Consider the following 26,684-nt stretch of genomic DNA (forward strand, 5'->3'; position numbering starts at 1 on the left):
CGGGTCCCACTGGACCCTTCCTCCAGGAGAGATGAGAAAGTCAGAGGAAGGCTCCAGTGGGAGTCCAGACATGGAGCTGGATCATGCCTCATACAAATGGTTTTATTCTGTAGTTCCCCCATAAAACAGATTAGGGGTTTTTGGAGCTGGCGTAACAGCGAGTGGAGCATTAGGAAGTGGGTTGGAGGTCTCTTGACTGTATGTGCGTCCTGTACATTATTGGATAGACTTCTCCGTTATAAATTTTGTGCCTTTTCCAATCCTTTTCTTTATTTATTTACAGTAATTTTTGGCCCCCTATCACCAGACCTGTCTTCTGGGCGGCTCTCGGATAAGCAAACACAATATAAATAGAATAACAAGGAGGATAGGACAGAAGGAGGCTAATTATAGGAGCTAGAGTTAGAAAACAAGATTAGGGTGCCTGGTGCCCTTCATAAGGGTACAAGTCTATCCCGCCCTTCTCTGTCCTGCGCTTCTCGTCTGCTCGCCATCCATGGCACGGGAGGTGCCCAGGGTGAATATTAACAAGGACCAAGCTGGAATGTTACTTTTCCTGGAGGCAGGGGTGCATTGAACAGGTCTCGTCTCGTCTCATCTCTGTGGGATTTTCCTCGCTTGGGGCTTCTGGTTCTCAGGTTTGCTTTGTGAGATGCACAGAAGGTTTCTGTTCTGTGTTTGCACAGGATTTCATCATAAACCGTCAGGCAGGGGACAGGTATCACTGGATCGGACTTCACATCCCAGCACCGGGGAGGAACTGGACCTGGGTGGACGGCTCCCCCTTCAATGAAACACTGTAAGAGACGTCTGAGCACTTCTTATGTTATTGTATAGATTGACTTGGAATCCAGAACCACCCAAATCTCTCCCCTCACTGTTACACTTTCATATCCTGCTGCCTTTCAATAAATTACATACAGGCACACTGAGTCCCTTCCCCAGAGAGCTTACAGTCTGTGCAGGTTCCTGAGACAGAAAGAGATAAAAGGCCTTGTCCAGGTCACAAGGCATGTCAGAGGCAGGAGCAGGACTTGCACCCGGGTCTCTTGGCCATAGTTGGACCATGACTTCTCTCATAATTACATCCATTTCTCTTAAGAAAGGTGGTGCAAGGAGCCTCATTAAACCAGCAGATCTGACTACAGCACCCCAGGGTATCTGTTTGTTCATCTCTCGGTCCTATCACTCCCTCTTTTGGTCTTATTCCTCCCTCTTCTGCCTTTTTACATATTTCATTTCTTATGTAACCCCCTCCCTTCGCCAGGGGTCAACGTCCCAGCCCTGGAGATCACTGGATTTGCCCCACAAGGGTGGGGAAAAGTTCTGGGTCCTGTGGATTGGGAACAGGAATGAAAAGCAAGGCCACTGAGTCGAGGTTACCTCCAAAAATAACAACACACAACCCACACCAAGCTGTGCTCCAGACAAGAGAAAGATTTCACTTAGAGAAAAACAGTTACAAAGCAAAGTTCAGACCAGTCCTCAGTCAGGGAGAAACAGCATCTCCCCTCTCCTTCTCCAAAATCTCCCAATCCCCTTCTCCCTGCAGAGTCCTTCTGCGCAGTGAGTCAGTGACTCTCCTCCCGGTGCCACTCAGCCCTGAGAAACCTCTCCCATCACTCACACCGAGCAGCCCAAGTCCAAGCTCCCACTTCCCTCTGGTGAGCAGGAAGTCCTCCTTCACTCCTGACAGCCCCGGTCAGGGTTCACTGCTCTTCCTGCCCCTCCCTGTCCTGCACACAGCTCTCAGGTCTTTCAGCTTCAGACTTCCCCTACCCAAACTGCTAGGACCCCTTATCCAGGGACCCCGTCCACAACTCTCTTTAGTGCCTCCCTCCTGTCACCCATCCACCATTACTCGGTCCTAACCCTCCTACAAGGCTCCCAGTATTAACCAGTGCAGCACATTAACCTATAGTAAGGCCTAAGCTGCCCTACCCTTACATGTTTGCATTTCAAATAATTGAATTCCCAGAGTCCCATTCTTCAGCTGTCTGTGCTGTATTCATGCTTTACGTGTATCAGTGTGACACCTGCATGGGGCTCTGATGGAGATCTGCTCTTCAGCTGTCTGTGCTGTATTCATGCTTTATGTGTGTCAGTGTGACACCTGCATGGGGCTCTGATGGAGATCTGCTCTTCAGCTGTCTGTGCTGTATTCATGCTTTATGTGTGTCAGTGTGACACCTGCATGGGGCTCTGATGGAGATCTGCTCTTCAGCTGTCTGTGCTGTATTCATGCTTTACGTGTATCAGTGTGACGCCTGCATGGGGCTCTGATGAAGATCTGCTCTTCAGCTGTCTGTGCTGTATTCATGCTTTACACGTATCAGTGTGACACCTGCATGGGGCTCTGATGGAGATCTGCTTTTCAGCTGTCTGTGCTGTATTCATGCTTTACACGTATCAGTGTGATGCCTGCATGGGGCTCTGATGAAGATCTGCTCTTCAGCTGTCCATGCTGTATTCATGGTTTACGTGTATCAGTGTGACACCTGCATGGGGCTCTGATGGAGATCTGCTTTTCAGCTGTCTGTGCTGTATTCATGCTTTACATGTATCAGTGTGATGCCTGCATGGGGCTCTGATGAAGATCTGCTCTTCAGCTGTCCATGCTGTATTCATGGTTTATGTGTATCAGTGTGATGCCTGCATGGGGTTCTGATGAAGATCTGCTCTTCAGCTGTCTGTGCTGTATTCATGCTTTATGTGTATCAGTGTGATGCCTGCATGGGGTTCTGATGAAGATCTGCTCTTTAGCTGTCTGTGCTGTATTCATGCTTTACGTGTATCAGTGTGATGCCTGCATAGGCTCTGATGAAGATCTGCTCTTCAGCTGTCTGTGCTGTATTCATGCTTTACGTGTATCAGTGTGACATCTGCATAGGACTCTGATGGAGCTCTGCTCTTCAGCTCTCTGTGCTGTATTCATGCATTACATGTATCAGTGTGACGGCTGCATGGGACTCTGATGAAGATCTGCTCTTCAGCTCTCTGTGCTGTATTCTTGCTTTACGTGTATCAGTGTGATGCCTGCATGGGGCTCTGATGAAGATCTGCTCTTCAGCTGTCTGTGCTGTATTCATGCTTTACGTGTATCAGTGTGATGCCTGCATAGGCTCTTATGAAGATCTGCTCTTCAGCTGTCTGTGCTGTATTCATGCTTTACGTGTATCAGTGTGACATCTGCATAGGACTCTGATGGAGCTCTGCTCTTCAGCTCTCTGTGCTGTATTCATGCATTACATGTATCAGTGTGATGGCTGCATGGGACTCTGATGAAGATCTGCTCTTCAGCTCTCTCTGCTGTATTCTTGCTTTACGTGTATCAGTGTGATGCCTGCATGGGGCTCTGATGGAGATCTGCTCTTCAGCTGTCTGTGCTGTATTCATGCTTTACGTGTATCAGTGTGACATCTGCATGGGACTCTGATGGAGCTCTGCTCTTCAGCTGTCTGTGCTGTATTCATGCTTTACGTGTATCAGTGTGATGCCTGCATAGGCTCTGATGAAGATCTGCTCTTCAGCTGTCTGTGCTGTATTCATGCTTTACGTGTATCAGTGTGATGCCTGCATAGGCTCTTATGAAGATCTGCTCTTCAGCTGTCTGTGCTGTATTCATGCTTTACGTGTATCAGTGTGACATCTGCATAGGACTCTGATGGAGCTCTGCTCTTCAGCTCTCTGTGCTGTATTCATGCATTACATGTATCAGTGTGATGGCTGCATGGGACTCTGATGAAGATCCTCATTTCAGCTGACCAGAGAGGTGCAAACAATTTAAAGTGAACGTTGAATCAGGAAAACTTCATTCTGGTTTGAATGTGACAAAATTCAGGATTCTCCACAGCTCCAGTATATCTGATAATATGGGCATCCAGGACATCACTCGTTCACATCCGCCCCCTTTCACACATTAAATAAATGCTACAGACAACACGTTTTGGGTAAACTGGGCCGCAGCTTTAATAAACCTGGAGGTCCGAGCCATTATATTAACATTACCACTTTAACAACAAACACCAATCAATCGTCCGCCACTCCTCGAGCAAGACGATCTTCACCAGCCACACGGCTCGATCCTCGGCCCTCACCGGATTCAGACCCCCACCACCTGCCAGCAAAAGAGTCAATCCGGTGGGCCCCCGCCGCCGACTAGCAAGGAGCCAGGCCAGGGGACTCCCGCCACCAGCCAGCAAGCAAGGAATCCGCAACCGACAACTACCCCAGTTGTCCTCCATTTTACATTGCCACATAATTCCATCTTATTAGTTCCTTGAACATAGCTGCATCGGCTCGGGCCCTCCGCCATAGACACGGGCATACCTGTCCCGTGACCCCCCAAAGATGCGGCCCAATGAGACAGGAAATATCACCTCCAAGGCCTCCTGAATGGAATTAAGAAACAGGTCCATTCCAAATAAACGAAAGGTGGACCCCTTCCTTACCAAAAAGCCCCGGGAGCCGACCCCATGACCCCTCATACTTAATCTGCCGCCCACCCAGGAAAACCAGCCAGGAACCAATCTGCTGGGGAACCGTAGCTCAGCTGCAGCGCCCAAGCGCCTTGTCCCATTCAGCAGGCCTCACAATAATATCCGACCAAACCAAAACCGTGGATGGCAGGAGCATGGACACCATTATCAGGCCCTTACGGACCATACTAATGACCCATCGCCCCGCACTCTAGCCCAATCGGTGCCATCCAAGAGGAGCACCAGCACCTGCGGAAACCAAGCCGCTCCCGGCTCTTCCGCACGCAGGGGACCAACTCATCCCACACCTCTCCTCGACGCCCAAGCCAATGCAAACCCACCTCCCGTGTTCTAAGTCCAAGTGCGGCCCGTACTGCCGGCCACAAGCATGCCTGTGAGCCCAGTAGGTGTATGAGTGCCCAATAATCCACCCGAACCGTCCTGGAGACTCAGCGCCTGGAAAGAAAACACAAGGTTAGCCCACTCATACCAGCCCCTGATCCGGGCGAACGTAGCGTCTGAACGAGTCATACCACCTCCGTCCAATCCTACGAATCACTACCCCTATCAATCCCGACAGAAGTCGCCACCGTAGCCGCCCCGATCCGAAAGGAATGGGTCCCATAACGACAAACAGCCACACCAAGCGAAACCCACGTCGAGCGCAGAACAACCCGGAATTGATAATTGGTCAACGGACACGAATCCTCAGGAACCAAACTTGCGCCGGGCCCTGGGCGCGCACCATTACCTAGCTAGTCAGTATTAGATCGCGGAATACAAATTGTCACCGTCCGCGCCGTAACCCGCACGTGCCTGGCCAAGAGGCCTGGAGAATCCACGCTCACCGCCGACCGCGCCACTAGCTTACTAATCCGAAAAACCCCGAAAGCAAAAAACACCGCCCGAAGCAAAACCACTTCATAGCGGGAGAAACAGAGAGCCGGCAAGGCTTCCAACAACCGCAACAGGACCCCCACGCAATCTAACTACGTGAAGGGGCTAGTAAAGTCCGCAACCTCGTCCAGGCGTTGCGGAACAAACGTCCCAAAGGCAAGACGGCACCACCGCTCCACAAGGATCCGCAACCGGGACCAGCTCTCGAAAGCACGCCCACTGGAAACGAGAAAGAGAGTCGGCTACCCCCTTAGCGACCCCCGGGACATGACCGGCCCAAATGGTCACAGTGAACGACCTGCAACACAGAACCAGTCCTCGCAAAAGTTCGAACACCCAAAGGCCCGCAGCCGTCCGCTGATTGCCGACCTCCACCACCCCCATGTCATCCCACCAAAACCACCCGAGCGCTCCCCCCGGATGGGCCGCGCCACCAAAATCGGGAACAATTCGAGGAAGGTGATGTACTCCGTGGTACTGGATGCCACCCATTCACCCGCCATGCTGCCGCGCACCCAGCCCCCGGAAGTAGGCACTAAAACCAACGAGTTCCGCCGCATCCGTAAACAGGTCCAGGTCATAGCTGGAGAACGGATCAGACTGCCCAAACGCGATCCCGTGGAACCCCGCCAAAACTGATCCCACATTCGCAAATCCTCCCGCATCAGACTGGACCCCCGCACCCGATAATGCTTCTTCCGAACCCCCGCCATGGCCCTAGTCAACTGTCTCAAATACTCGGCCCAGAGGGATCCCCCAGCGCGTGAAGTTAAGACTGCCCACCAACGATTGCAACTCCAGAAGCCGCAACTTAGGCCGTCACAATGCCGCCCGCACCAAACCCCGCAACCGATCTACCGCAGCCGTGGGCAAACGCGACCCCGAGCTACGGAATTCACCTCAATCCCCGTCTTACCGTCCACCAGCGGAATGCAGAACTCCATAGCCACCTCCTGAAAACAAGTCAGCAGGGCCATACAGTCATCCGAGCCCGATTTTCCACCAACAAAATCATCAAGGTAGTGCACGAGGTTCGCGGAACCCGGCCCCTGCCCCACTACCCAATGCAGGAAGGAACGAAATGCCTCAAAATAGGCACATGCTACAGAACACTCCATGGGCATACAACTATCAAAATAATACTCCTGCTGAAAACGAAAACCCAAGAAATGAAAACTCACGGAGGCCACAGGCACTAGTCGGAACGCTTCAATACCAACCTTTGCCATCAGGGCACCCGGCTCACAGCTCAAAATCACCCGTACAACGGAATCAAAAGACGCATACGGACCATCCACAATTCCTGGGGAATGAAGTCATTCACCAAGCCACCCTTAGGAAACGACAGGCTATAGAGTAACCGACAGTTGCCCGGCTCCCCTTTTGACACCACGAACAAAGGCGAAAGAACCAAGATCAGGAGAGGGGGTACCAGGAATGGCCCGGCAACTCGACCGAAATCAATCTCCACCAGCAACGTCGCCCGCCCCACCGAGGGCAGATGATTAACCGAAGGACAGCTCAACCCCCCGCCCACAGGGACCCCCCCCTAATCCTGGACCCCGAAACCCACAAGGAAAACCATGCGTCAACGCCTCCGCCATCCCACCCCCTGGGTACACCCGCTGCCAAGGCCGCATTGCATCAATACGGACCGGCGTCACAGCTCAGGCAAAACCCCTACTTACTTGCCCCTTTTGCCCCAAGAGAAGAGCCGAGCCCATCCCCGTGCTTTTTGGTGCACTGGGAAGCAGGGTGGCCCGCTCCACAGTTAGCGCAGGCATGCCGAAAGTTGCAAACGGTAAACCAGCACGTGGATCCGATGAACCTCCCAGCCCGGCCGTAACGGCCCCGCCGGATACCCCGTCCGCAATGGCTGGGCGGCCCCGGCCCCCGAAGCCGTACTCACCCCCAAGCCCCCCACCGGGACCTTGGATGCCATCTGAGTCAACCACAAACCCACATCCCGGGTACCCCAAGACATAAACGCGTTCTCCTCCCTACGGTCCCGGAAGCGCTAGTCGCCGGGCAACCACGACCAGCCCTCCTATGCCTAGCTGTCCGCCAAAATTGCTGCCCCAGCTTTTTTTTTTTTTTTTTTTTGACTTCGTCTCCTTGCTTTGCCCACGACGCCCTTCCAGTAATTGAAAAATACCAATGAACCTGCGATGCCGTAACTGCCGCCAAAGAGCCCGGGGCACCCCTTCCCACAGCTCCGCGAGAGGAACCAGCGCGAGAGTACTCCGCACCGCCGCCCCCACCTTAGAGACCCCCTTTGTGACCCAGACGAACCGGATAACGTACAAGACGAAGACGATGAAGAGGACGAGGATCCCGAGGAACTCTCCCGCACACGCCGTTGGGTAGAGGTGTACCGCTCCCCAGACTATTTGCGCGCCCGACCCCCAACGTCCCCCGGCCCAGCCACGTCCGCCGGGCTCACTCCGCACTCCTGCCCCGTGACCGCCCCAGGCTCATCCCAAGTCCTACCCGTCACCTCCACCCCCCCACATACCCCACCCCGGGGCAATAAACCAACTCACCCTGCAACACGATCAGCATCCGCCAGGCCCGGAGCACCCGCAGGCCGCCGTGGCACACGTCCATCCTCCCCGGGCGCCGCGGTCCTCCAAGCCTCCTGCCGCGATGGCCCAGGTTCCTCCCACTCCGCACCGGGTACCTCCTCCTGCCAACACAAACAGGCGCAGGAAAAGGGGGCCTGCCCATGCTCAAAGACCCTCCCAGCTGCAGGCCCAAGACCAGGAAGAGGATCCGAGTGGCCCGGCCACCCGACTCCAGCCAACCCCCCAGGCTCCCCACCATCCCAACCCCGAGTGAAGGAAGCCCTCGAGACACCCCTACCCCCCCGCGGGGGGCCGCGCAGGTAGGTGAACACCAAACCAGGCGGGACAGGACAAGGCGGCTGGAGCCCCAGCCCCCCGCCATTCGCTCTCCCATTAACCTCCCCGCCCGGAGGCAGAACTTCACGCGCCACCGCACGCCACTCCTCTCACCACACTGAAGGCAACCGGCCTTGCTCTCCCCCCCCTTTCCAGCCAAGTTCCCTCGCCCTCCAGACGACCCAGCTCCCCTAGCCCTCCTCCTGGCCCTCCGTAAACCATCCAGCCCGCCGCCCCCCAGCACCAGGCCCCCCGAGGCGAAACAGCGAAAGGGGAAGCCAAAACTCGAGACAGAAGGGCCCCCGAGCCACCTGGCCCTAGAACCCCGACAGACCCTGCTGGGCCGCCACCCCCGGCGACGGCCGCATGCCCTGCAGGCCTATTGGCCGCCCCGTCCCGCGCCGTAGCTCCCCGCCCTGCGCACTCCACCGGTCTCTCCACAGGCCCAGCAGCGCTGACTCCGCTCCCTCGCCCCCCGCGATCGAGAACGGAGACGCACGAGAGGCCGTCCCCCGAGCGACCGCCTGTCCGAAAAAACCGCTGGCCCACAAAGGATCGCCCCACTCCACACCCGCTTTTTCCCGGACCGCCAGCCCCAACAGCCCCCCCCGGGGCACCTGACTCACCCGGAGCGCCTCCAACGCATCAGCAACTGCAACCGGAGAGACGCCCGCCTCATCCCGGTTCCAGGAACGCAGGCGGCCTCCTCCGATGCCATCGACTCGCCGCCGACCCACAGCTGCCTCTATGCACGCTCCGCGACCCGCCTCGACCGTGACAACCCAGAGAGCCGCAAATAAAGTCACCCGGTCAGCCCTCATCTCCACGGTAAAACTGATATATTCCAGGAGAAAAGAAACAACCGGCCGGCTCTCAGGGCAGTCGCGGCGAAGTGAAAGACTGACGCCACGCTGCCCCGAGACTCCGCCTACCCCCACCTCCTTTCATGCTCGCCTGCCAATCACTGCAGGCCAGCACATCCTCTTTCCCTAGCCCCCAACCTATCTCGCGCCAGCAAAAAGGCGCTCTTCTCTCTCCACTACTTCACTTCCCCCCCCCCCCCCCCCCCCCCCCCCCCCCCTTCTGACCTTAATCTGACCTAACTGACGCTGCCCTGAGGCTCACCCCCGAACCCGGGTCTGTTCACCCGAGCAAGCCTGGGCCCACATTATCCTGGCCAGCCGGTCACAGGGACCAACTGACCCTCCAAGAACATAGGAACATAAGAAACTGCCACACTGGGTCAGACCAAGGGTCCATCAAGCCCAGCATCCTGTTTCCAATCCAAGGATTCCTTAGGCTGATGAGATCAGTGTGAGGTTTTTTGTGTTGTTTTTCATCTTAAAATCTCATAAACCAATTCCCTGAGCCTTGGAAAATGTTCCAGATCTTGGAAGGTGCTGGATGAGTCCAGTTTGAAGGAGTCTTCACCTCTCCCTCTGCTGTCCTTACTCGCCCGTGGACCGTGGGCCGTGGCGGCCACTTCCTGCAGCCCAGGCTGACCCTGATTCCCTGAGCTTTCCGGTTCTACCACACCGGGGTTCTGTGCTCCTTTGATGAGTCCAAGCTCAGCTCCCAGGGGTGATTTAAAAAAAGAAAAGTAGCAGATCAGGTGATACAAGAGGGGGAAGGAGAGCCTGTGCCAGGGTGACTTTCACTCCATCCTACCCCCTATTTCCAAGTAGCAGAAAGGTACAGGCCTGTCTCAGTCAAATCCCCCCCCCCCCCTGCCAGCAGTGTCTCTCTCTCTCTCTCTCTCTGTTCCTCCACCCACACCTATCCCAGCAGTCTCTCTCTCACTCTCCACCACCCCTCACCCCATCCCACCACTCTCTCTGTTCCCCCACCCCAGCACCCATCCCTGCAGTCTCTCTCTGTTCCCCATCCCCCAAACCCATCCCAGAAGTCTCTCATTCTCCCCCACCCCCAACACCCATCCCAGCATTCTTTCTCTCTCTGTTATCCTACCCCCACACCCACCGCGGCAGTCTCTGTCTTTCTCTGTTCCCTCATCCCCCACACCCTTCCCAGCAGTCCCTCTCTCTCTGTGTTCCCCCACCCATCCCACAAATCTCTCTCTCTGTTCCTCCACCCCACCCCATCCCAGCAGTCTCTCTCTCTCTCTGTTCCTCCACCCACCCCATCCCAGCAGTCTCTCTCTCTGTTCCCCCAACCTGCACACCCATCCCAGCAGTCTCTCACTCTCTCTCCCCCACACCCATCCCAGCAGTCTCTCTCTCCCTCCCCCACACCAATCCCAGCAGTCTCACTCTCCCTCCCCCACACCACACCCATCCAGCAGTCTCTTTCTCTCCCTGTTCCACCACCCACCCCAGCAGTCTCTCTCTCTCTGTTCCCCCACACCCATGCCAGCAGTCTCTCTCTGTTCCCCCACTCCACACCCATCCCAGCAGTCTCTCTCTGTTACCCCACCCCCTACACCATCCTAGCAGTCTCTCTCTCTCTCTCCCCCACCCCAACACCCAACCCAGCAGTCTCTGTTCCCCACCCCCACTCAACCATCCCAGCAGTCTCTCTAGTCCCCACCCCGCTCACCCATTCCCAGCAGTCTCTCTCTCTCTCTCTCTGTTCCCCCACACCCATCCCAGCAGTCTATCTCTGTTTCCCCACCTCCCACTGATCCCAGCAGTCTTTATCTCTCTCTGTCCCCATCCCCCACACCCATCCCAGCAGTCTCTCTCTCTCTCTCTCTCTGTTCCCCCATCCCCCACCCATCCCAGCAGTCTCTCTGTCTCTCTCTCTCTCTGTTCCCCCACCTCCCACTGATCCCAGCTGTCTCTCTCTCTGTTTCCCCACCCCCACCCATTCCATCAGACTCTCTCTGTTCCCCCACCTCCCACTGATCCCAGCAGTCTCTATCTCTCTCTGTTTCCCCACCCCCACACCCTTCCCAGCAATCTCTCTCTCTCTGTCCCCACCCCAGCAGTCTCTCTCTGTTCCCCCATCCCCCACACCCATCCCAGCAGTCTCTCTCTCTGTTCCCCCATCCCCCACCCATCCCAGCAGTCTTTCTGTCTCTCTCTCTCTCTCTGTTCCCCCACCTCCCACTGATCCCAGCAGTCTCTCTCTTTGTTTCCCCACCCCCATCCATTCCAGCAGTCTCTCTCTCTGTTCCCCCACCCCCCACACCCATCCCAGCAGTCTCTCTCTCTCTTTTCCCCCACCCCCATCCCAGCAGTCTCTCTCTCTGTTCCCCCACCCATCCCAGTGGTCTCTCTCTGCTCCCCACCTCCCACTGATCCCAGCTGTCTCTCTCTCTTTGTTTCCCCACCCCACCCATTCCAGCAGTCTCTCTCTCTGTTCCCCACCTGAACACCCATCCCAGCAGTCTCTTTCTCTCTGTTTACCCACCCCCACCCCATCCCAGCAGTCTCTCTATCTCTCTCTTTCTCTCTGTTCCCCCACTTCCCACTGATCCCAACTTTCTCTCTCTCGCTCTGTTTCCCCACCCCCAGCCATTCCAGCAGTCTTTCTCTGTTCCCCCACCTCCCACAGATCCGAGCAGTCTCTCTCTCTCTGTTCCCCCACCTCACACACCCATCCAAGCAGTCTCTCTCTCCCTCCCCACCTACCTCCATCTCAGCAGTCTCTCTCTCCCTCCCCCACCCCCACACCCTTCCCAGCAGTCTCTCTCTCTGTTCCCCCACCCCCATCCCGGCAGTCTCTCTCTCTCTGTTCCCCACCTCCCACTGATCCCAGCAGTCTCTCTCTGTTTTCCCACTCCCACCCATTCCAGCAGTCTCTCTCTCTGTTCCCCCACCCACACACCCATCCCAGCAGTCTCTCTCTCTCTCTCTATTCCCCACCTCCCACTGATCCTAGCAGTCTCTCTCTCTCTGTTTCCCCACCCCATCCATTCCAGCAGTCTCTCTCTCTCTGTTCCCCACCTGATCACCCATCCCAGCAGTCTCTTTCTCTCCCCCCCCACCCATCCCATCAGTCTCTCTGTCTCTCCCTCCCTCACCACACTCCATTCCCAGTACAATCTCTCTTTCTCCTATGGGGCACCAGTGCATTTCCACTCCCTTCCCTCCCTCTGCTCTTGCTGCTTCTTCTGCCCCGTTTCTGCCTCTTTGGGGTGGGTGGGCATCGAGGCAGTGTCCTCTTCCTCGCAGGGCCATGATCAGACAGGGCACTGCTAGCAGCTGGCGCTCCTCAGGGTCATCACTACACATCTCCACTCTACTGACAGTGTGTGGCCAGAGAGGGTGGGGGGTCAGTGACCCAGCACAAAATCACCCCTGCTCTCTCCCTTCCTTTTTTCAGGGTCTCTGTATCGGGATCTCTGGGACAGGGCCGGTGCGTGGCAGTGGGTCAGGGCAGGTTTTATTCTGACTCCTGCTTCAGTCTCTATGAATGGATTTGCCAGAAAGAAGCTGGGAAGGAGTAAAGAGTCCCAGAGCTGCTCATGGCCTGTGAGGGGAAGCCACAGAAAAGGAGGCCACGGATCAATTCCACCAGGAGAGCCGGACAGTAATGACCCTTCCTTATTACAGACGCTGCCTGTGGACTCTAAGAGAACATTTTCCCCTGGAAGAAAAAGGAAACGGATTTCAAACACCCCTTACTGAACCCGTCGTTCCTGTGAGGGGCGAGACTTCAGCTATTCCATGACGCCTCACGTCTCAGGGGCAACCTGGGCTTTGAACTCATTGGAGCAAAGAATATAAAATGTACTGGAAGGGCAGTCAAGTCCGATGAGAGGCTGCCGAGCCTCTCCAGACCCAGGCTCATAGCTTGGGATGCTCTGTGCCCGCCCCAGCCTCTGATACTGTTTATGCTCCAAATAATCAGAGAGAATGAAAGAAACCTCCCTCAGGGCCAGAGAAATATAGCCAGCTCGACCCAGTCCCAATGCCGCATGATCCCAGTTGCTCTCTGGATTTCCAAGGTTACAAAATCTCAGATTGTCTGCATCACATCCTGAGGGAGGCCGTTCCCTTCTGTGAAGAAATGTTATATTATCTGGTGCTCCTCCTAAGTCTCTCCCTCACCCGTTTCCCCCTGCCTCCTCCAAGCTTCATTATCTGACCTCGTCTAACCCCAAAAAAGGGTCAACAAAATATGTAGAAATTTATGGTTGTGAAAATACAATATTAAATCCCTAGAACGGGGAATCTCAACTCAAGCTCACATTTCTAGTGCCCCAGGTGAATAATCCTCTACCCTCTAAAATTCAGTGCCCCATGAATTCACCCAGAATCTCAAAAACTCACAAACTTTACGGAACAATTTTAAACAGGAAGCAGAAAATAGGTAACGGTGATAGCTAAGCAAAGGCCTGGTGGATGCCTTGCTGCAGGCTGCTTTCACATTTTGCATTCCCTGCTGTGAAGCCGAGCAAACTCCCTTCCTCTCCTTATTTCTCAGGATCTGTGTATGGGGGTCCATGGAGCGGGGCAGGTGTGCGGCAGTGCATGGGGTCAGCTTTGATTCTGACTCCTGCAACAATCCCTAGAACTGGATTTGCCAAAAAGACGCCAGGAAGGATAATCACAGTCAATCCCTCTGCTGGGAAATTCTGATGGTGATGAACTGAGGTGACGTCAATAATGGCGCGAGAGGACGGAGCTTCACATATTCCAGGATGGAGGGAAACCCTCAGCCTTGTCTGGGAAAGGAGGCTGGGAGGGAGGGGAGCATCATGTGTACCTGGCATTTAATTCATAGAAAGAGAAATGTCAGCAGAAAAGGACCAGCAAGCTCCCACACTTAGTGTCCCAGATCGCCAAGGTCAGGGCCCTTGTTGGTTACTGTTTGAGTCCAATTCCCCTTTATCTCTTGCCATTGAAGCAGAGAGCAATGTTGGAGTTACATCCAAGTATCAGTCACATCAGCAAGTTAACCCCATGCTTATTTGTTTTCCCACACTGTAAAATGTATGTCCTTGTTGGTTTCGGTCTGAATCTAATTCCCCTTTTCTTCTTTTCCCCCTGCCATTGAAGCAGAGAGCAATGTTGGACTTACAACACAAGTATAAGGCTTAGTAACCACCTCATTAGCAAGTTACTCCCATGCCTCTTACTTCATTCCTCTCCCCCTTGCCTTTGAGGACCCACAGTGTTTATCTCTCATTCCCCTTTGAAATCTTTTACCATTTTTGTCTTCACCACCTCCTCCAGAAGGGCATTCCAGGCATCTGAATAGGAAAGAAACATAGAAACATAGAAATGACGGCAGAAGAAGACCAAACGGCCCATCCAGTCTGCCCAGCAAGCTTCCCACATTTTTTTTCTCATACTTATCTGTTACTCTTGGCTCTTAATAACCTTTTGATTCTATTTCCCTTCCACCCCCTCCATTAATGTAGAGAGCAGTGATGGAGCTGCTTCCAAGTGAAATATCAAGCTTGATTAGTTAGGGGTAGTAACCGCCACAATAAGCAAGCTACACCCATGCTTATTTGTTTTACCCAGACTATGTTATTCAGCCCTTATTGGTTGTTTTTCTTCTCCCCTGCCATTGAAGCAGAGAGCTATGCTGGATATGTGTGAAGTATCAGTTTTTCTTCTCCCCTGCCGTTGAAGCAGGGAGCTATGCTGGATATGCGTGAAGTATCAGTTTTTCTTCTCCCCTGCCGTTGAAGCAGAGAGCTATGCTGGATATGCATTGAAAGTGAAGTATCAGGCTTATTTGGTTTGGGGTAGTAACCGCCGTAACAAGCCAGCTACTCCCCTCTTTGTGAGTGCGAATCCTTTTTTCCACATTTCCTCTTGCTGTTGAAGCTTAGAGCGATGTTGGAGTCACAGTAACCATGTGTATGTTTATTGAATAAGGGTATTGTCTCCAAGCAGTAGCCGTCATTCTGGCGAGCCACCCACTCTTTATTGACGGCCTCTTGATTTTATGGATCCACAGTGTTTATCCCATGCCCCTTTGAAGTCCTTCACAGTTCTGGTCTTCACCACTTCCTCCGGAAGGGCATTTCAGGCATCTACCACCCTCTCCGTGAAGAAATACTTCCTGACATTGGTTCTGAGTCTTCCTCCCTGGAGTTTGAAATCGTGACCCCTGGTTGTGCTGATTTATTTCCAATGGAAAAGGCTTGTCATTATCTTTGGATCATTAAAACCTTTCAAGTATCTGAAAGTCTGTATCATATCACCTCTGCTCCTCCTTTCCTCCAGGGTGTACATATTTAGATTCTTCAATCTCTCCTCATAAGTCATTCTATGAAGACCTTCCACCTTTTTGGTCACCCTTCTCTGGACCGCCTCCATCTTGTCTCTGTCCCTTCGGAAATACGGTCTCCAGAACTGAACACAATACTCCAGGTGAGGTCTCACCAAGGACCTGTACAAGGGGATAATCACTTCCCTTTTCTTACTCGATATTCCTCTCTCTATGCAGCCCAGCATTCTTCTGGCTTTAGCTATCGCCTTGTCACATTGTTTCGCAGACTTCAGATCATTAGACACCATCACCCCAAGGTCTCTCTCCCTCTCTGTGCACATCAGCCTTTCTCCCCCCATCGAATACAGTTCATTTGGATTTCCACTCCCAATATGCATGACTCTGCACTTCTTGGCATTGAATCTCAGCATTCAAGGACCAACAAGTCCCCCTTTTAAAAAAAAACAAAAAACGGACACATTTTAGTAGGAATAGACATTAGTATAACCAGACTAAAGCTTTTCTACCATCAGCTGTAACATTTCTCAGCTACTTTCAGATCCATGTTGTTTCTCTGTTAGATACATTGTCTCACTGGTTTAGAATGGGACAATGCTCAATAAATTGTGCAGGATACATTGCTCTCTGTATTATCAGGGTAACTGTTCTCTTCGGGATATAGCAGTTGCTTGCAACACATTAGTTAGACAGGTTTTTTGTGTGTGTCTGAGTATGAATGTATAGAAGTAATGCTTTTACAAATGCTTATGTATGATTAATGACTATAACATGTTCATTACGTGCAATTTCATTGTATTATTTGTTTTTAATTAGATATTTGTAATATGACTATAATGGCTATGATTCCTTCATGTTAAAGACAGTAGAGTTTTGAATCACTTTGTTCTACCCTTTCTTTCTTTGCACCTGTGTAGCGTCGCCTTTTCATAGATCAAGTTGTTAGGGATGTTTTGGCATGGGAGGTTTAATATATTGTAATGGTAATTCTGTTTGTTCATGGCTTTCTGACGGCAAAGCTCAAATCCAAAACGCATTCAAAAGTCTAACTTCATAGGTGCTCCAAGTGAATTTTTGGCAGAGCTTAATTATGTGTGTGTAAAAAAGATGGGGGAGTGAGGGGTAAAGCGGGGATAAGCACAGAGGATCCTCAGAGGTGGGGGAGTGAGGGGTAAAGCCTGGGATAAGCACAGAGGATCCTTAGCTGTGGGGGAGTGAGGGGTAAAGCCTGGGATAAGCACAGAGGATCCTCAGAGGTGGGGGAGTGAGAGGTAAAGCCTGGGATAAGCACAGAGGATCCTTAGCTGTGGGGGAGTGAGGGGTAAAGCCTGGGATAAGCACAGAGGATCCTCAGAGGTTGGGGAGTGAGGGGTAAAGCCTGGGATAAGCACAGAGGATCCTCAGAGGTTGGGGAGTGAGGGGTAAAGCCTGGGATAAGCACAGAGGATCCTTAGCTGTGGGGGAGTGAGGGGTAAAGCCTGGGATAAGCACAGAGGATCCTCAGAGGTGGGGGAGTGAGGGGTAAAGCCTGGGATAAGCACAGAGGATCCTCAGAGGTGGGGGAGTGAGGGGTAAAGCCTGGGATAAGCACAGAGGATCCTTAGCTGTGGGGGAGTGAGGGGTAAAGCCTGGGATAAGCACAGAGGATCCTCAGAGGTGGGGGAGTGAGAGGTAAAGCCTGGGATAAGCACAGAGGATCCTTAGCTGTGGGGGAGTGAGGGGTAAAGCCTGGGATAAGCACAGAGGATCCTCAGGGATGGGGGAGTGAAGGGTAAAGCCTGGGATAAGCACAGAGGATCCTCAGAGGTTGGGGAGTGAGGGGTAAAGCCTGGGATAAGCACAGAGGATCCTTAGCTGTGGGGGAGTGAGGGGTAAAGCCTGGGATAAGCACAGAGGATCCTCAGAGGTGGGGGAGTGAGGGGTAAAGCGGGGGATAAGCACAGAGGATCCTCAGAGGTGGGGGAGTGAGGGGTAAAGCCTGGGATAAGCACAGAGGATCCTCAGAGGTGGGAGAGTGAGGGGTAAAGCGGGGATAAGCACAGAGGATCCTCAGAGGCGGGGGAGTGAGGGGTAAAGCCTGGGATAGGCACAGAGGATCCTCAGAGGTGGGGGAGTGAGGGGTAAAGCCTGGGATAAGCACAAAGGATCCTCAGAGGTGGGGGAGTGAGAGGTAAAGCCTGGGATAAGCACAGAGGATCCTCAGAGGTGGGGGAGTGAGGGGTAAAGCCTGGGATAAGCACAGAGGATCCTCAGAGGTGGGGGAGTGAGGGGTAAAGCCTGGGACGGGCACAGAGGATCCTCAGGGATGGGGGAGTGAAGGGTAAAGCCTGGGATAAGCACAGAGGATCCTCAGAGGTGGGGGAGTGGGGGTAAAGTGGGGATAAGCACAGAGGATCCTCAGAGGTGGGGGAGTGAGGGGTAAAGCCTGGGATAAGCACAGAGGATCCTCAGAGGTGGGGGAGTGAGAGGTAAAGCCTGGGATAAGCACAGAGGATCCTCAGAGGTGGGGGAGTGAGGGGTAAAGCCTGGGATAAGCACAGAGGATCCTCAGAGGTGGGGGAGTGAGGGGTAAAGCCTGGGACGGGCACAGAGGATCCTCAGGGATGGGGGAGTGAAGGGTAAAGCCTGGGATAAGCACAGAGGATCCTCAGGGATGGGGGAGTGAAGGGTAAAGCCTGGGATAAGCACAGAGGATCCTCAGAGGTGGGGGAGTGAGAGGTAAAGCCTGGGATAAGCACAGAGGATTTTCAGAGGAGAGGGAGTGAGGGGCAAAGCCTGGGATGGGCACAGAGGATTCTCAGAGGTGGAGGAGTGAGGGGTTTATTCCTGCTGTTTCCTGTACAGGTATTCAGCAGAGGGTGGCAGGTACATGTGGGTATCTTTGGTTGGTCTTATCCCTAAGTATCCCTGTTTATGCACTGAGGACGTGTTTATTCCTGCTGTTTCCTGTACAGGTATTCAGCACAGGGTGGCAGGTACATGTGGGTATCTTTGGTTGGTCTTATCCCCTAAGTATCCCTGTTTTTGCACTGAAGACATGTTTATTCCTGCTGTTTCCTGTACAGGTATTCAGCAGAGGGTGGCAGGTACATGTGGGTATCTTTGGTGGGTCTTATCCCTAAGTATCCCTGTTTTTGCACTGAAGACCTGTTTATTCCTGCTGTTTCTTGTACAGGTATTCAGCACAGGGTGGCAGGTACATGTGGGTATCTTTGGTGGGTCTTATCCCTAATTATCCCTGTTTTTGCACTGAATACATGTTTATTCCTGCTGTTTCCTGTACAGGTATTCAGCACAGGGTGGCAGGTACATGTGGGTATCTTTGGTTGGTCTTATCCCTAAGTATCTCTGTTTTTGCACTGAAGACGTTATTCCTGCTGTTTCCTGTACAGGTATTCAGCAGAGGGTGGCAGGTACATGTGGGTATCTTTGGTTGGTCTTATCCCTAAGTATCTCTGTTTTTGCACTGAAGACGTTATTCCTGCTGTTTCCTGTACAGGTATTCAGCAGAGGGTGGCAGGTACATGTGGGTATCTTTGGTTGGTCTTATCCCTAAGTATCCCTGTTTTTGCACTGAAGATGTGTTTATTCCTGCTGTTTCCTGTACAGGTATTCAGCAGAGGGTGGCAGGTACATGTGGGTATTTTATTAGTGCAGGCTCTGCATGTCAGTGAGTGGTGGGTCTGTCCTGCCTGGAGATGTCTGTAAGGTCACTGGGAGAGGACACTTCCTTCCTGTTTTAGATCATACAGTAACCTCTTACCTCAAACTTTCCTGTCCTCTTCTTTTCCTTACCCTTCCTCACGTGTCCTGCTTCTGGTTTTTCCCCTAATTGTCATTCTACTTCCACACAGCTCCCACCTCATTTTAACTCTCCTCAGAGGATTTAATGACCTTTCTTGGTTTTGCTGCAGACTATTTCAGAGTTTGTGTCCGTGCTGTGAATCAAACTCCTCTCCCTTCCTTTCTGTTCTTTTGCAGGGTCTCTGTATCGGGGTCCATGGGACAGGACCAGTGCGTGGCAGTGGATAAGAGCAGGTTTTATTCTGACTCCTGCAGCAGCTTATATAACTGGATTTGCCAGAAAGAAGCTGGGAAGGAGTAAAGATCCGCAGAGCTGCTCGTGGCCTGTGAGGGGAAGCTGTGCAGAATAAGGACAGATTGTGAGTTTCGCTGAACCCAATGCCATCCTACAAATCTATGTCCCATCTAGGGAGGTAAGATCTGCTGGAAGTCCCTTCCATACTCCATGCTCACCTCAGCGAAACGCGGGACAGAACTTTTCCTGTAACTGCTCCAAATGCCTGCAATGCTCTTCCAGGCCCGAAGTGCACATCATCAGTGTTTAAAAAAGCTTTAAAGACCTCATTCAGGAATGCATTTAACTTACCAGAGTAACAGGTGCATTGTTTTTATTTTATTTAAGATCTTTCACATTTCTCTTATTTCTGAAGGATTCTGGGTCTGTATCGACTTGTATCATTTTAATGTGCTGTGTTTTGTGTTACAGAACTGTGTGTGTTATTGTTTCCTGCCCCGCAGCCTTGGGAAGATGTGATTTATAAATCATTTAAAATAAATGTTCACAGCAATAGTTTTTTATTATAATAGTTTTCCTTATGAAATATTTAAAGTCAGTGTTAATTTTCATCCATTTGAAAAAGTTTTATTGAGGTCAGTTTCCAGAATGCCTCAAAGCTGAAAAGTCAGGTACCTGTAGGTCAGCAAATACAGAAAACCCTGCCGAACACGTAAAAATAAAAAACCCATAAGGTATTGTGTCCGTGGCTGTCCGACGTCTCTGCTCCACCCACCTTACCTCGTTGGCGACTCCCTTCGGGGTTGATGGAAGGCTGGCTGCTGCGGCGTCTCCAGGCCGTCCTCCTCCGGCGTTCCTGGACCGGCTCGACGCTGCAAGCCGCCATGTTGACCAGATGCCTAAGGGCACATGGGGTCCGACTGATGTACCAGCGTTGGCGCGAACCTCAGGGGCGTCCCCCTGAGATGACGTCACCAGCTCCAGATATTTAAGGTCTCAGTTTTCGCTAACAAAACGAGTTAGCAAAGGTTCGCTTCCTCCTGGTCGCTGCGGATGGGATTCGCTCTCCGCAAACCCAGCTACTCTGCCTCCTTGGACTTCATTAGAGGTACCCGCTCCGCGGGGGTCTCGCTCTCTCTTTTTCTTTTCAGGTTGCAGTCCGGAACTGGTACTCGCTCCTCGAGGGCCCACGTCCCGGACTCGCTCCTGAATACCACTTCTGCTAAGAAGTCATCGCTGCTTACAACATTGTGAGTTTTCTTCTCTCTCTCAGAGCTTTCCCTGGGTCCAGGTACTTGCTCCTCGAGGGCCTAATGCATACCATCTCCTGGGCTGCCTTAAGAGACTATTGTGTGAGTGTTACCATCAAGGACTTGTTCCTGAACGCCGCATGCTTTGCCTACTTACTTTCTTAGTTTCTCTACAGCTCAGCCACCCTGGGATCGCTGTTCCAATACCTGAGGAACTACTGCCCAGCCGGGTGCTTCCAACTCACTACTGCCACCTTTGGTGGTTTACTATATTGTCTAATAAAAGAACTAGTGTGTGTCTGTCTCCTACACTAAGCCTGACCAGTAGTCCCTCTCGGGATTTCCCCCGAGGGCGTGGTCACCTGCCACTGGTCCAAGGATCCACCCACAACTATTCTAAATGACATCAGATTGCTAACTCTTAGCAGAACATCCAACAGGTAGGAGGGCTATTGTAACACAAGTGTAGGCTTGGTATTCAGAAAGTCATGAATACATGAAATTCACTTACAATATAATAAACCTCCCCTAGCAAAACAGCCCAAAGTGCCAGCACTCAAAGAGTAACAACCCTACCCATGAAAAAGCACCAAATATTACACAATGCCCTAAACACCAATACATCTCCTATTAGGAAAACAGAAGAGGCCAGGCAGCTGGAGATCCCTCTGCACAGCCTACATGCCAGCAGAATATCTCACCTCCGTCTCACATGCAGAACTCGGACAGACGCTCACCTAACACAGAATAAAGAGACCATAAAGTATAAACAGGAACGTGCAGACAAAAACTGAGCTGCAACAGCAACAAACCAAACTTTATAAGCAGTGCAACAAATGAAAAACAAAATCATCCCCAGTTCATAAAAAATAAATATAAACAGTACTAAAACCAGAGTAATAAAAACAAATATTTCAAAACAGTTAATGAACAGAACATCAAATAATTAATAACTCAGAAAAATTTCCAGATACCAATACAATTTAAAAAAGACACCAAGACCCAATAATTGAAACTAATAAGGATTAAACAAAAAACGTATCTGCTTACCTATTTGGAAGCTTTTGATTTCCAGGTCCCTGAGGTTGTCATGAATTAGTAGGAGAGGGAGGGTTTGCTCTCAAAAGTTTTCCTCTCACTCACACACACAGACACAATCACGCACACTTGTGTCTCCCTCACTTTCACATACTGTACGCATGCTCTCAATCACACACATCCCTGCTCCCTCACTTTCACACACAACCTCACACACACATGCTCTCCCCCCTTTCACCCACATGCACATCTGCTCTTGACCTCACCTTCTCACACGCTCTCTATCACACCCCCCTCACTCTGAGGATCTCCCCCCCCCCTTCAGATCCTCTTCTTCAGCTGCCAATGGGATGGGCTCTGCTGGGTCAGTGCTCCCCCTCCCCTCAGCCTCTGTGGCATGGGCAGGCAGCGGCTGGAGCTGTGTTTATGCAATTGACCCTGCGGCAGTAGATGACGTTCATTTAAACACAAGTCCTGCTGCAGAGGAGGGAGGCAGAGGATGCAACAATTGCTAGCACAAGGTGACACTCTATGTCATGACACACCGGCTGAGAATTGCTGGGTGTGATATAGTTTGCTATTGCTACTGCTGCAGAAAGCATTGCATTACCCGGGAGATTGGTATGTCAAACAAGGGAACCAGAAACATGCAAGAAAAGGACTCCTGAACCCACAATGGAGAGATTGCTCTCAGAACTGAAAGAGGACTTGGCTAAAGAAGTTTCAAAGAATGGCTCAGCGGTTATAGACCTCTGTCATGCATATGTATGTATGTATGTATTTTTATATACCGGGATAAGTTGGGAACAACATCTCAGTTTTTCAGTTACCTTAATAAAGCAAAGAGCTTTACAGAGAACAGTTAACAATGTGTAACAACGGGATACTGAATATAGAGTAGATTAATTGCGAGGGGGAAGGAGTTTACAGGGGGAATTACAAGGCATATATACAGTATAGAATAGATTAACTGAGAATGAGGGAGAAATTTACAAGGGGATTACATTGTGGGATTACATTAAGAAAATGCCATACTGGGTCAGACCAAGGGTCCATCAAGCCCAGCATCCTGTTTCCAACAGAGGCCAATCCAGGCCATAAGAACCTGGCAAGTACCCAAACACTAAGAAGATCCCATGCTACTGATGCAATTAATAGCAGTGGCTATTCCCTAAGTAAACTTGATTAATAGCCATTAATGGACTTCTCCTCCAAGAACTTATCCAATCCTTTTTTAAACACAGCTACACTAACTGCACTAACCACATCCTCTGGCAACAAATTCCAGAGTTTAATTGTGCATTGAGTGAAAAAGAAATTTCTCCGATTAGTTTTAAATGTGCCCCATGCTAACTTCATGGAGTGCCCCCTAGTCTTTCTACTATCCGAAAGAGTAAATAACCGATTCACATCTACCCGTTCTAGACCTCTCATGATTTTAAACACCTCTATCATATCCCCCCTCAGCCATCTCTTCTCCAAGCTGAAAAGTCCTAACCTCTTTAGTCTTTCCTCATAGGGGAGCTGTTCCATTCCCTTTATCATTTTGGTTGCCCTTCTCTGTACCTTCTCCATCGCAATTTGTCTAATTTTTGGACTCATAGCTTAGGGCACAAGAACACTGCAATTCAGCAAGAGGTTTAAAATTTAGTTTATTTGGCTTTTTAAAAACGAGGCAAAGACAAGTGTTCTGGGAGATGCACTATGCCCTCTATCTATACCAACTAGCATCTCAGTGAATCTCTGCCATGCTCTGACTTATATAATCAAAATACAACATTCTCGAAGCTTCCAGAATGAATGACGTAACTAGCCAAAGACTTCCTTACAAAAATACCTTAGGCTATTGTCATGACAATCTATCATGTATAGGAAATGCTTGTGAGGACCTCCCTCAACTAAGAATTCTTCTAACCCTGTTTCTCCTCCCACTGTAAACAAGTTCCTGTATCATGCTGGCTTTGATGCACTGTATTCTTCTTGTCTTCTTTTGTTCTTCTTTGTTTATTGTAAACAACTCGCAGTCTGGGTTTTGAATAGCGATTCCACTTCTTGGCACCAGGATTCATTCAAATTGGTTTCAGGTCATTGAAACCAGCATCTGCAAGATAAAAGCTTGCATCCTGGTTTCCTGCAAAATAAATTGCCATGTATTGTGGTGCAGATATTGTCATTGATGCCTTCCTGGCCTGTAATTATAAGCTTTGCAGAGTTTACCAGTTTCCCAACTCTTCTGCATCCTTTGAATCTATGATAGTCAGAAAGTCTCTCAAAGTTCATTCACCTCTGACAGGCCAGTACAACAGAGGAGTCTGGGTATTCTTGGTTATCTTACTCAGACATATTCTTCATTTCCCTCTATGGGACACCTTTAATGGACAGGTGTCACATCAATCAGTCTTCGATGAAAAGCCATGACAGAGGAACTTAAAAGTGTAGCCTAACCACTAACCTTGGTATTTATCAGGTGTAGTGCATAGGTGTGTGTCCCTCTAAATTCCCAATTAATATGAATGATACTCTCACAAGCATTCACTAGTTAATCAAAAAATAACATCAAAACTAATTTTCACTAGGTAACTATTAGCTCTATAATGGAGCTATACAGATACCTGCATTATAAAAAGGACCTACTTCATAATAACATGATCACATATGTTATCTTTCAGAATCAAGTAAGTACATAATAGTGGTATAACATGTAAAGATAAGTACACAGAGAGACCAGTATGAAAGTACTATGTTTTTCATATAATACTAGGTATTCTGGGCAAATCTTTTCAATGAATACTGTTGTGGTGAACAACTACCCAGGATAATATTCATTAAAATGGCAAACAGGGATATAATCAATGCACCTTACCAGAAAAGTAAAGAAACCAATAACATAGAAGAAAACCAAGAATCTATAGAAAAACTCATACTGTGTTGTGCATACATGATGTAAAAGTGTTGCAAAGCATAAGACATATTCTAGTCATATGCTGTAGTGATGGAAGATCAAATACAAAAGCATATGCATGATAGGCAAAGGCATAGCAAAAGTCTGAAACATCATACTAATTCTGTAGGGTATTTATAGTGCTATCCAGTATTAGGACAACAACCTGTAGCAGTGAAAGCACTCACTGTATGGACAGTCCTAATTCACTTGTGACAGTCATATGTCTAAGAGATAATACAGCTGTGTAGGGCAAGTATTAATTTTTTAAGGTAGATGATGGCTAATAATACTGCTTCGTCTTCAGATACTTCTAGGGGAAATGGGGCTCATACCCTTCTCAAATGATGGTAAGTCTAAATATATTGGGGATAATCATAACAATAAATGAAAGCTAACTCTGTGAGAAAGTCTTTAACATATTATGTGAACTACTTTACAGAATTGATAAACCATCAGTGTAAGATTTTACACAGGGAAGGAAGGAATGTCATATAAATAAAAGACAGAAATAAGGAAAATTATATCTTCCCCTTTGAAATCCTCAATAGAAACCCACTAGCTTATAAGTCACAGATAGAGTTTATAGTGAAAGGACCAAGATAAGAAGAAAAGAACCATGAGCAATTAATAAACCCAAAAATATAGTAATAGAATATTACAAATCCCTATAGCAGAGCTCCTCATGTGTAAGGTATGTATTTGTTTCAAGGAGAAAAGAAATCTTTGTGAAAGAGAGTGAAACAGTCATTAGGTAAAATCTAGTAAATAATGGCATAGTAAAAAGATATTCAAAGAAGGGTTCAGCAAAGACATTAGAATATTGAAATATTAAAGATCAACAAAGTGATTACCCTAAGTGCAAGCTGCAAAACAAAAGAATAGAAATAGCTTATAACTTAGGCTAGTGTGGAAGAGAAATATAAAGAGATCTCCCTCTTGAACCCTGAATTATCATATTTGAATCACAATGAAACACATCACCCTCTATGTGATCAAAGCAGCTTCCATAGATAAAGATAGAAAAACCTAGTACATATGCATTTAACTGAGTCAGCATATAAGTATTATAAAGTCTACGACTGGAAAATACTACTTAACTTGGAACATACAAACTAATAAAACCAGCATCACTTCGAATAATATTATTAACTTGAACACCTAAGTGCTGACAGAGAATAAAAGAACCTAAATTCTGCATAAAGTCATTCCCACACAACATAAAAAAGCAAATATCAGGTATAAATTGTACGCCTTGCAGTCCATATAATATGTAAGAATGTCTGTGACCAAGCATAATTTCTGCATTCAGGGCGTATATAGTTCTTTTAGTAGGATTCAGTGATGATGTCAAGGCAGAATCTCTTAGCTCCTTAGATTAGATGCATGTGTATGAATTCAAACCTAAATAAAAGTGCAACAAATCCGATTAAGTAGTAAGAAAATACTTTTATGTCACGTACTCCCTATATTTAATTTGCCAAATAATCCCCACATTATTTCAAAACATCATGCAATGGTCCGGACCACAAACATAAATACTCAGACTATACATTAAAACATATATGTCACAGCACTGACCACATAATACATGCATTCATTCATTCCTCCTTGTACACATGTAACATAGAACAAACAACATGACAAACGTTTGAGCTCAAAAAAGAAAAAACGTATTTTAAAAATATAAAAGAATTGGATCGATCCACAAAAGAAAACAAAAACTCAGGATGAAAATTAAAATAGATCTATTCAAAAATTGAAAAGGAATCAAACTGGAAGAAACTGATCTTCATCTCCCATAGAACAGAGACAGATGCGCTGTGTGCTTTGGTACCCTGGAAAGAAATCTAATATATAACAGTTAATATAATGTTTAAAATGAAAATTAAAAATGACATTACAGATTCCTTAAAAGTCAAACTACTGATATACCTTAATTCAGAAAAAAAACATTCATAAAGCTACTTTCCTTTCTCTGATGGTCCA

At 49.6% G+C, this 26,684-nt stretch overlaps 1 protein-coding gene and 1 long non-coding RNA gene across 2 annotated transcripts in view; both read left to right on the plus strand.

Annotated features, from left to right (window-relative positions):
• The window catches only part of LOC115081642 (killer cell lectin-like receptor subfamily F member 1), a 35,834-nt gene extending 15,820 nt beyond the window's left edge, over nucleotides 1-20,014 (plus strand). Inside the window, exons 5-6 of the mRNA XM_029586065.1 lie at nucleotides 687-799; nucleotides 19,409-20,014. Coding sequence (XP_029441925.1) covers nucleotides 687-799; nucleotides 19,409-19,532 — 237 coding nt within the window. The 3' untranslated portion in view covers nucleotides 19,533-20,014. The remainder of the gene's footprint in view (nucleotides 1-686; nucleotides 800-19,408) is intronic.
• Nucleotides 452-19,434, plus strand: LOC115081660. The gene is made up of 3 exons (XR_003853851.1): nucleotides 452-581; nucleotides 687-799; nucleotides 19,409-19,434. It is a non-coding gene; the product is annotated as an uncharacterized LOC115081660 (long non-coding RNA).
• Nucleotides 20,015-26,684: the final 6,670 nt, after the last annotated feature.

The sequence above is a fragment of the Rhinatrema bivittatum genome, unplaced genomic scaffold, assembly GCF_901001135.1.
Source record: "Rhinatrema bivittatum unplaced genomic scaffold, aRhiBiv1.1, whole genome shotgun sequence".
NCBI classification, from domain to species: Eukaryota; Metazoa; Chordata; class Amphibia; order Gymnophiona; family Rhinatrematidae; genus Rhinatrema; species Rhinatrema bivittatum.